The 12,106-nt window shown below is 36.1% G+C and overlaps 1 protein-coding gene across 1 annotated transcript in view; it reads right to left on the bottom strand.

Annotated features, from left to right (window-relative positions):
• The window catches only part of LMBRD1 (LMBR1 domain containing 1), a 94,670-nt gene that overhangs the window by 39,350 nt on the left and 43,214 nt on the right, over nucleotides 1–12,106 (bottom strand). Inside the window, exons 8-9 of the mRNA XM_006770339.2 lie at nucleotides 8,094–8,219; nucleotides 7,287–7,439 (exon numbers count right to left, since the gene is read on the bottom strand). Of these exons, the coding sequence (XP_006770402.1) occupies nucleotides 7,287–7,439; nucleotides 8,094–8,219 (279 nt within the window). The remainder of the gene's footprint in view (nucleotides 1–7,286; nucleotides 7,440–8,093; nucleotides 8,220–12,106) is intronic.

The raw sequence follows: 12,106 nt of genomic DNA, 5'->3' as shown, positions 1-12,106 counted from the left end.
CCTCCTGCTATGTGCTGGCTCCAGAAACAGGTTGTTGTTCTGACCTGGTCAAGCATGTAATTTCCTATACCTGGTAGTTTTCATGTACTAGTACCAGTGACTATTCCCCGCGTTTAACCTACACAATCCTTTGGCACCTGGTTTCATTACATTTTGCAGCCACCCAAGACAGGCCCTGTATGTGAGTTTCCCTTAATAAACTCCATTCATTACTGGAATGGAGTGACCAGCCTCTTTCTTCAGTCTTTCCCTGCCCTCCATTTATGGAGGTAGTCTCAGGGTTTTTCTTGGGGTCTGCATGTACCAACAGGCAATTGTTTTTAGATATAACCAAAGAGCACAGTCAACAAAAGAAAAAATTGAACTTCATCAAAATTAAAAACCTTTGTGCATCAAAGGACACTATCAACAGAATGAAAAGACAACTCAAGAATGGGAGAAAAATATTGCAAATTATATGTCTAATAATGGATTAACATTCAAAATATTTAAAAGAACTCATAACTCAGCAATTAAACATAAACAAGTTTAAAATGGACAAAGGACTTGAATAAAATTTCTCCAAAGAAATTATACAAATGACCATAAATCAAATAAAAACATGCTCAACATTACTAATCATTATGGAAGAGTGAAAATCAAAACCATGACATACCACTTCACAACCATAGGTTAGCTGTTACCAAAACAATGGAAAGTAAGTGTTGGCAAGGATGTGGAGAAATGGGAACTCTTGTGCATTGCTGGTAAGAATGTGAAATGCGCAGCTGCTGTGAGTTTGCAGATTCCACAAAGTGTTAAACACAGAATTGCCATATAATCCAACAACTTCATTTCTAGATAGATATTCAAAAGAATTGAAAGCATGGAATCAAACAGACACTTGTACACCAATGATCATGGTGTACAATGGCTATACACAATAGCCAAAACTTGAAAACAACCCAAATTTCTACCATTAGATAGATGAATAAACAAAATGTGGTATATACATACAGTGGAACATTATTCAGCCTTAAAAAGGAATAGAATTTTGATAACCTACCAATGGATGAACTTTGAAGATATTATGCAAAGTGAAATAAGCCAAATACAAAAGGACAAGTATAGTATAATCTGTTATATAACATTCCTGGAATAGGCAAGTTCAGAGAGACAGAAGCAGAAGAGAGGTCATTAGGGGATATGTGGCTGGGTATGGGGAGAAATGGGAAGCTATTATTTAATGGGTAGAGTGTTTTTTGTTCAGGATGGCAAAAAAGTTCTGGAAATGAACAGTGAATGAAATTAGTAAGTATATTGCACAATATTGTGAATATACTAATGCCACTGAATGTAAACTACAAAGGGTTAAAATGATACATTTTATATTATGTATATTTTACCACAATATAAAAGTCTTAAAAAAATATATGTGATACAATTATGGACATGAATTTATAACTTTGTATGCAAATACAAGAGGAGTGTGTGTGTGTGTGTGTGTATGTGTGTGTGTAAAATAAGAGGTGTATATATATAGTAAAATCTCAAATTACATTTAAAACCTATTGAATCTATAGGTTACCAAAGCCAATTAGTTGCACAAGCTCAAACTATGCCCTCCTGTCAGAGGAAAGTTTAATAAAATATTTAATGAACATTTTAGACTATGCTTAGAAATATATTCAGTAGTATATATAAATGCTGCTGTAAGGAGCCATTAACTTAGTCTAATTAGATGCCTATTTTTATGTCTTCAATAAAAAACTAGTTTTCTCCCTTGAGTTACATGACAGTATTTTTAAGAAGTTGAAAAATCCTAACTTTAGAACTATAACAATAGCAGCTGCAATTTTCTGAGCTGTTTATATCAAAAGGCAATGAAGAGCATACATTATTTCACTTAATTCCTATAATGAAAATAAAATTAAGAATATAATTCCATTAAGAATATAAGTCTATGCACTGAATTCCCATGCTTTTGAAATGAGGCGTGCACCTCCTAAGGAGTACATGGCCATGTGAAATCACAAGATCAATGGGCAATGGAGATGATTTATGAAAAATAACGTATATAACTCAACCTTTGCATTTTCAAATTTCCAAATGTAATACATCTTATAATACATCAAACATGGATTATAGCACAGAGTAAAAGGCATTACTACTACAAAATTTTGAGATAGACGGTAACTTCAAAGAAACTTTGTATCAGGAGTTTCTCACCAGTCTTTTATTTTTTTAATATATTTTTACTGATTTCAGAGAGGAAGAGGGGGGGGAGAGAGAGAGAGAGGAGAGAGAGGGAGAGGGAGAGAGAGAGAGAAACATCAATGATGAGAGAATCATTGATCGACTGCTTCCTGCATGCCCCCAACTGGGGATTGAGCCCACAACCCAGACATGTGCCCTTGACTGGACTCGACCCTGGGACTCCTCAGTCTGCAGGTGGACACTCTATCCACTGAGCCAAACCGGCTAGGGTTCTCACCAGTCTTAAATCATCTTCAGTATATACAGAGCACTGAAAAGGGGTGAATGAACCTGTTTCTACCTTCTTCCACTAGGACTACTTAGATGCTAATGTTTAAAAGCACCAACATGAAATAAGTCAGTCAGAGAAAGACAAGCATCACATGATCTCACTCGTAGGTGGAAACTCAGTAACAAAATAAACTGATGAACAGAGTGGATCCAGAGACATGAAAGCACGGAACAGAGTGCGGAATTTACTTTGTCCATTAAAGAAACTGATGATACTCTCTAGTTCCCTCCATGAGTATGATGCTAAGCAAAATAGGCCAGGCAGAGAAAGACAAGCATCACATGATCTCACTCGTAGGTGGAAACTCAGTAACAAAATAAACTGATGAACAGAGTGGATCCAGAGACATGAAAGCACGGAACAGAGGGCGGGATTTAGGAGGGAAGGCGGGGGAGGGGGGATGGGTGGGAGGGAATCAACCAAAGACTTTGTATGCATATATGCATAACCCATGGACACAGAAATAAGGTGGTGAAGGCCTTGGGGGTAGGGGGAGGACTCTAGGAGGTCAATGGAGGGACAGGGGAAAAGGGACCTATGTAATACTTTCAACAATAAAGAATTATTTTAAAAAAAAGCACTAATAGCATGTGGCTTCCTATTTCTGAATCACATCGACTGTGGACAAACACAGTAGTAATGAATAATAAATTATTTTCATATTTCATTTGAGCAAAAAAAGCAGCATTTATCTCTTGGCATTCATGTTAACCCTTCAAATACATAACAGTAATTTTGTATTCCCAGATATTCCCTTCAGGAATCCCTACTACTAATTATTCCTAAATTGGAACTAGGTAATGGAAAGATAGGTAAGAATTTAGATCAGTACTCAGGAATAACACACTTATACAGCAAAATGAATAAATAATAAACTGTATTGGAGGTTTCAGCCAGTGCAGTAAGAGAAAAAAAGCAACTGAAAATCTTATATTTGAAAGAAAAAAGTAAAACTATCTTTTAGCAGCTTACCTGATCATGTACTTAAAAAGCCCTTGGGAATCTATAAAACTACTAGAAACTAATATTAAAGCCAGGTTGCATGATACAAGTACAATAAAAAGCAAACCTCTACATAATAGCAACAAATAATTGAGAATTAAAATTAAACAAAATCATTTGTAAAAATATAAAGACATACTTATAGATAAATTTAGCAAAATATTTGCAAGGCCTAATCACTTAATACTACGAATGACTGCTGGGAGAAATTTAAGATAACATAAATAAATGAAAAGATATGTTCATGAATTGGAAGATTCAATATTAAGATATCAATTATCTCCAAGTTTACCTATAGATTCAAAGTAATACCAATGAAAATTCTTGTGGGTGTTTTGTGAAATTATGAGTTGATTCTAAAATGTATATGGAAATGCAAAGGTTATGCACAGTTAAAACAATTCTGAAAAAGGAAAACAAAACTGATGAATTTACACTACTTGATTTCGTGACTGATTTGAATGCTCCAGTAATAAAGTTTTAGCATAAGGACATACAGATCAATGAAGCCAAAGTCAGAGTCCAAATCAGACCCTCACACATATTTATAATCAATTGATCTGACAAAATTGCCAAGGAAATTCAAAATGCAAAGAATAGTCTTGAGAAAAAAAAATGGTGATGTCCATATGGAAAATAAAATAAGCCTTGACCCGCAGGTCATACCATCCCATAAAATTAATTTTCAATGGGCCACAGCCTAAATACAAGAGCTAAAGCTATAAAATTTCTAGAAGAAAATATAGGATAAAATGTTTTCTATAAAGGCTTTAAAAACATTTCTTTGAATGACAGTGTTAAAAAAAACAAAACAAAACAAAAAAAGCCATAAATTAGGAGACAAAGTACTTGATCCAGAATACATAAGAATTTTTGTAATTCACTCATAAAACAAAAACCTAATTTTTAAAATGGCCAAACAAGCATTTTAGAGAAGATATATAAGTAAATAGCCAATAAGAATATAAGATGATGTTCAATATCATTAGTCATCAGGGAAATGCAAATTACTATTACATATCCATCAGGAAAATGACTGCAAACAGTGGACAAGAATATGAAGAAATTAGCAAGCTTATATATTGCTATAGGAATGCAAAATGTTACAACCACTTTAGAAAATATTTTGGCTATCCTATATAATAAAAGGCTGATATGCAAATCGACTGAACAGCAAATGGCTGGTCACTATGACACACACTGACCACCAGGGGGCAAGACACTCAATGCAGGAGTTGCCCCCTGGTGGTCAGTGTGCTCTCCTTGTGGAAGTGCAACCAGAAGCCGGGCTGATGGCTGGCTAGCACAGTGGCAGTGGCGGGAGCCTCTCCCGCCTCCACTGCAGCACTAAGGATGTCCGACTGACAGCTTAGGCCTGCTCTCAATGGGGAGCAGGCCTAAGTCGTCAGTCGGACATCCCCTGAGGGCTACTGGACTGCGAAAGGGCAAAGGTTGGGCTGAGGAACCCCCCCCCCCCATTTACAACATCACCCCAGTGCACAAATGTTGTGCACTGGGCCTCTAGTTTCTTATAAACTTAAACCTATATTGAACATTAGACCCAGCAAATCTACTCAGGTATTTACACAAGAAAAAACATGAATGAAATGAAAACACATATCTACACAAAGATTTATGCACAAATGTTTACATCAGCATTATTCATAATAGTCTCAAAGTGGAAACAAGTGAATCCACTAACAGATAAGTGGATAAACAAATTGTGACATAGATATGCACTGGAATGCTAATTACCAATAAAATAGAACGAACCACTTTTTAAAAAAATGCAACAACATGGATGAATCTCAGAAACATTGTGCTGAGCCAAAGAAGCCAGACAAAAAACTATACACTCCCCTATAAACTGTTAAAAGATTATACATTTTTATTTCACTTATACAAAATTATAGAACACATAAAACTAAAGTATAGAGACAAAAGTGCATTAGTGGTTGTCTGGGGTCTGTGCTCAAGGAAGTAGGGGGAGACAAAGTAGCTTTTTGGGGTAATGTAGATGTTCCATATATAGAACCTATATTTGGTAAAATCAATCCCTCTAAGCATATGTTCAGTGAAATGGAACATACCGCATGTTTAAAACAAGGCAGTTAATGTTACAAATTGGTTATAAATATTTATAAGAAGCTACAATTTAAAAGTAAGATAAGGTTGGGGAAGGCTTCATCAAACCTTTCCTACTATAAGACAAATCTCTTTGGAAAAAAGGATTAAGGTGAATTAAAAAAAAAAAAGTATTCTAACAGAAGTTTAAACTCATGATACATAGAACTGATTATGTTGGGTTTTTTTTAATCTTTATTGTTGAAAGTATTACAGATGTCCCTTTCCTTCCTCCATCCCCCCACTGACTCCCTCCATGCCCCCTGTTCCAGTCCCCTCCCCAGACCATCCCACCACTAGCACTATTGTCTGTCCACTGCTATGCATATAAATTCATTGTTAATCTCTTCCTCCCCTCTCTCCCCGCTTCCCTCTGAAATACCTCAGTCTATTGCATGCTTCAATGTCTCTGGATCTTTTTTGTTCATCAGTTTATTTTGTTCATTAGAGTCCACATATAAGTGAGATTTTGTGATACTTGTCTTTTCTCTGACTGGCTTATTTCTCTTAGCATAATATTCTCCAGGTCCCTCCATTTTGTAACAGGGTAATTTTTGAGAAACTCTTTAAAAGAGGAGTTTTGGGGTGAGCAGTCACTGCATTTTCTCACTTTCTTTTTAATTATAAGAGGAAGACAAAGCAGCATTAGAACTCAACCTGACTGATCTCTGAGGGGGCTCTATAAAAAATCTTTTTAAAAAATTAGCCAAAAACCATTTTCTAGCTTCGTTTTGCCCAACTGTACTCAAAACAGTCTATGCACTGCATTTTCTGAATTACAACTGGCATTGTACACTTATGGTATACAAAGCCCTGGTGTTTGAAATGCCAAATACAGAATGGGCACATATAGAAATTTGTGGCCAGCAGTTCTAGTTACTTTTTAGACTCAAGGTCATATTATGATGACCTTAATTCAATTTATTTATTTAAAATAAGCATAGCTTTATTTATTTTTATTTTAGAGAGAGAGAGAAAGGGAGAGAGAAACACTGATTTGTGCCTCTAGTTATTTATATGCATTTCATTGGCTGTTTCTTGTATGTGCCCTGATAAAGTATTGAGCACCCAACCTTGGCATATCAGGATGATGCTCTCATCAACTGGGCTACCCCGCCAGGGCCTCAATTTAGATACTTATGTTTAGGTACCATACTTCCAAGAATTCAAGGCTAGCAAATAATGCCCCCACCCAAAAAAAGTAATGGTTTCCCATCTCAAATAATACCTTTTTACATAGTTTTCGCCACATATCATCTAACGATAAAAGAAGTCTATTACTTTTCAGTTAGGGCTCCTAAATTTTATTGTGAGTCCCAGATCTCTTATTTATAAAAAGCACAAATTAACAAAATATGCTTACATTACTTTTCTATATTTTAACTTAAATTTAACAACTGTGTTGATATAACAACACTTGCATTACACATGAGTAAATGAAGTCCAGAGAGGTTACGTACCTTGCCCAAACTACCAAATAAAAGAAAGAGCTGTGACAAAACCAGATTATTTTAACTCCAAATGCTCTTGAGCACCATGCTGTATTGCCTCTAAAGCAGAACTCAACTTCTCTGACAGGTACAATATAAACTTGGAAGAAGAGTGACAGCATAATTTTAAAAAACCCATTTACCTTCAGGGGCCGCAGAGCGCCACAAAATTTTGTCCAGCAGCTGTTTTCAATGAATTCTAAGCGCCTTTCTCTTTTCCTAAGCGTTCGTAACCTTTCTTCAAGTTGTTTTAAGGTGTGTTTATCCCTTGCTGGCAAAGGTCGACCATCTTTGCTCTGCAAACAACAGAACAAAAATGAAACAGTTTTTACCATTAAGGTCTTAATAAAGTAATCTATCAGATTTAGCAGATCAGGAAACGAAACTTCTTTAGGTTGGGTTTGACTCCTTAGGCAAATATACAAATAGAAAATAACGAACAATTTTAATGTAACAACGCACACATATGTACAAAGGTCAACATCAAACTGTGAATGTGTGGTCACAGTGGTGTGGTTCAGTGATTGAGTGTTGACATATGAACCAGGAGGTCACCATTCGATTCTCAGTCAGGGTTGCGGGCTCGATCCCCAGTGTGGGGCATTGCAGGAGGAAGCCAATCAGTGATTCTCTCTCAAAATTGATGTTTCTATCTCTCTCTCCCTCTCCCTTCCTCTCCGAAATCAATAAAAATATATTTTAAAAAATAAAGTAAAAATAAATAAATATGGGCATGGTTTTTGAAGGATATGTTGCAAAACAATTCAATGTCAAAAATGTTTGCCAAAGTCACATCAGAAAGCAGCTCACTAGGGGACTGTCTAGGGCGGGGGGGAAAAATGGACACATATGTAATACCCTTTGTAATACTTTAAGCAATAAAAAAAAAGAAAGCAGCTCAAAGACAAAGTAATTTGATGCTTCCCAATTGTAATAAGATACCAACTCACTTTTGATTTAATTGATTGAATGTGTTGTTCCACTTCTTCAATGTCTTCAGTGTTTTCTAAACGTTCATAAGCAGCACTTCTAGTGCCTTTTATAAGATTTAAAGGTAATGCCGACATGCCATAGGCCTAAAAAGCAAAATTATGTGATTTAGTAATATTATTTTAAATACAGGATGTCCCCCTCAAAATGTATACACACTTTTAACAGCTGACAGCGCAATTTTGAAAATGAAATGCATTTTAATAAACACTGGTTTTATAATTATTTAAAGTGTGTGTATATATCTTTTTTGGGGGGGGACACCCTATATGACATAATTTTCAGGTAAAAATGCCATTTTCAAAAAAAGTAACACAACATTTAAGAGTCTGATATATATGTGTATTATGTAATGACTGGAGGCCCGAATTCTGTACAGGAGTAGGCCTTGCCGGCACCCGGGATTCTCTCAGGCCGCCAGCAGGCACCCAGGACCCGGGCTTGCCTCGCAGCCCTGGCTTCATCCAGAACAATGGTTCTCAACCTTCCTAATGCCGCGACCCTTTAATACAGTTCCTCATGTTGTGGTGACCCCCAATTTCATTGCTACAAATTGAAAATAATTAAAACATAGTGATTAATCACAAAAACAACATGTAATTATATATGTGTTTTCCGATGGTCTTAGGCAACCCTTGTGAAAGGGGCATTCAGCCTCCAAAGGGGTCGCGACCCACAGGTTGAGAACCCCTGATCCAGAAGGACCTCCAGTCTAGTTACCATATTATGCTTTCATTATTATAGACTATTACCAATTCTCCATATCATTTGAACACAAGGCCAGTACAATATTGCTTTTTACAACCAGATGCCAAGGCAAAAATATTTCATTAAACCCAATTTGAGTAAATTCCCTGTCCTCCCAATCACCTTCAAATTAGGCTTATTTTTACCCTCTTGTATGTTATTTTGTGTTGGAAGGATTTGGGTAACTAAATATACTAACCTGAGTACTCAATACTATTTCCCAAGAAATATGCTGCTCTAGTCAATATTCACAACGTGGGCCTTATTTTTTTAATCTTTTGTATTTTTAAATATTTATTTTTAAAATTTTTCAATTGTAGTTGACATGCAATATTACATTAGTTTCAGGTTTACAACATAGTGGTGAGACATTTATGTAACTTATAAAGTGATCACATCGACAGCTAGTACCCTTGTGACACGATATATAGTTATAACAATAGTATTGATTATATTCCCTGTGCTGTACCTTATATCCCAGAGAATACTTATATAACTAGCAATTTAAACATCTAAATCCCTTCCCCTCTTTCACTATATATATATATATATATCACATCTTTATGGATACTTAGGTTGCTTCCTTATCTTCACTATCATAAATAATGGTACAATCAACACAGGGGTGCATATGTCTTTTCAAATTACTTTTGGAATTCTTTGGATACATACCAAAAATTAGGATTGCTGGCTCATATGGTAGTTCTATTTTTAATTTTTTGAGGAACCTCCATTCTGTTTTCCATAAACGCTGCACCCAATATACAATCCATCTATGAGTTTGTTTCTGTTTTGTTTGTTTATATTGTTTTCTAGATTTCACATATACGTGAAATCATATGGTATCTGTCTCTTTCTAACATTTCACTTCATGTAATGCCCTATATGTCTATCCATGTTGTCTTAAATGGCAAGATTGCATTCTTTTTTATGGGTTGTGAGGTGATATTTCATTGCAGTTTTAATTTTTACTTCCCTGATGATTTTTTTATATGTCTATTGGCCAACTGTTTGTCCTCTTTGGATAAATGTCTACGCAGGTCCTCTGCCCATTTTTTATAATTGGACTGTTAGGGTTTTTTTAGTGTTAAATTGTGTGAGTTCCATACATATTTTGGCTATTCGCCTCTTATCAGATGTATTGGCGAATATGTTCTTCCATTCAATAGGTTGTCTTTGTTTTGTTGATGGTTTCCTTCACTGTGCAAAAACTCTTTGGTTTCATGTAGTCCCATTTCTTTATTTTTTTCTTTTGTTCCCCATGTCTGGGAAGCAAAGTGGCCCTTATTTAGAATCCACTGTCAAATGCAGGTCATCTAAATTCTGTACATTGGTCTGTTGGTCTCACTTTCTACAAACCCATCTTCTGTAACATAATCCAATGTGATCTTTCTCTAACACTCTAGTCAGATTATACCATTCCTCTAATTAACATCCTCAAGGACTAATAAGGGTAGTTTTCAAAGTGCTCTGGGAGTGGTTTCTAGGATTCTGGGTAGGTGTCTTTAGGGCTACTACAGGAGAGAGGAAGGCAGGTAGTGAGTGATGCAGGGACCTGCTGCTACTTTTCTAGAGCAAATCTACTTTGTTCATCTACATTTTTACATGTCAGAATTTCATCTAAGATTGTTTGAACAGTTATTTGGTATTGTTTTTCAATGAAAGGTAGAATTACTGGACCAATTACCTAACCCTGGCATACAAAGCCCTACCAACCTTATGTCACACCTCCGTATTATTCACTGTTCTTAAAACACTCCAATTTTACACTACTTCAGGCTTTATCCAGCATCCACACTTTAGTACATACAGTACCCTCATTTAGAATGCCTATTTTCTCACCTTACTTCATTAGCAAATTTCAATGCCCTTCAGGCTCAGCTTCATTACACCATGTCTGAAAACCTTCCTTAACTTGCAAATGTGCCTTGCTTATAACTCAATTATCTATATTATAAAAAGCCATGGCCATGACTCCATAACGACCAAACGACCAGTCACCAGGAGGTGCACTAATGGGTCTCATGGTGCAGCAGGTCTCGGTCCTGGGGTGTGGCGGGTCTGGGTCCTGGGGCGCGGCAGGTCTCAGTCCTGCGGGTGGGTGCAGGGAGGGGAGCACAGTCAGGTGCATGCAGGTGGGCGGGGCTGTGAGCATGGCAGGGTGGCAGGTGGGTGGGCGGGGCACGCGCAGGTGGGTGGGGCTGCAAGCAAGGCAAGGCATGCACAGGTGGGCAGGGCCATGGGATTTTGCGCACTGAGCCTCTAGTAATATATAACACTGTTCGTCAACATTACTAATCTGTATAATTGTTTTATCATTAGATCTGCCAAACTTGGCTAATCAGAATCGCTTGGAAAAATACAGACTCCTCATCCACACTAGTAACAACTGCAGTACCCCAGTTAGGATTTAAGGACTACTCAATTCTTTTTTCCCTACCTTTATTCCAATAACAAGCATTTATTAAATTGATAAAATAATTTCTTTGAGATAATATTTAACCCAAAATCATTTTAAAAGAATTCTTTATTCATATGAACTTGTTTCCTTACATGAAATTCATATATTTATTAGAAAGCTGAACTGAATTTCTAAACAGCTTAATATAAACGATTTTAGGGAAAAAAAATATGTCCTTGAAAATACCTTGTGGTAACATAGAATCAGAATACAGCATTTTTTAAAAGAATTTTTAATTGTCTGAAGAGCGCAAGTAAAAGAAATAGTCATGGTTCTGGTTGACTAGCTTTTAGCTTGTTTTTGGATTGCATGTTTAAGTTTCAGTAATTACCTAGAAATTTAACTATAAGATTTAGATTATGATAAGCTTGACATAACGCATTATACAAAACATTTCATCAACACAACTTTAAGATCTTTAAACACAATCTTTTCAATTCAACCTCAGACTTATTTGGGGGGTGGGAGGGGGGGAAATGTATGAAAAGACTATATCTCCTGTTCAGAAACAAAACTTTTATTGCTTACTACTGCCCTCTAGTGAATTACTAGGAAATCAACAAGGCTAAAGAGATTACATTACTTAAAATGCTTTTAGATCATCCATAATGCCCAAAATTGCCTCCAATTTTATTTGTTTCAACTTCCAAAAATAAATAACCATCTGTATTTCAAAATCCAAACTATTTTGAAGGACTAGATATAAACTACAAATATTTGTAATACTTTCTTACACTGTCGAGTTTAGAAAAGCATTTTTCCCTA

The sequence above is a fragment of the Myotis davidii genome, unplaced genomic scaffold, assembly GCF_000327345.1.
Source record: "Myotis davidii unplaced genomic scaffold, ASM32734v1 scaffold803, whole genome shotgun sequence".
NCBI lineage: Eukaryota > Metazoa > Chordata > Mammalia > Chiroptera > Vespertilionidae > Myotis > Myotis davidii.
The sequence above is the reverse complement of the archived record's forward strand: the minus strand, read 5'-3'. Positions and strand labels throughout refer to the sequence as shown.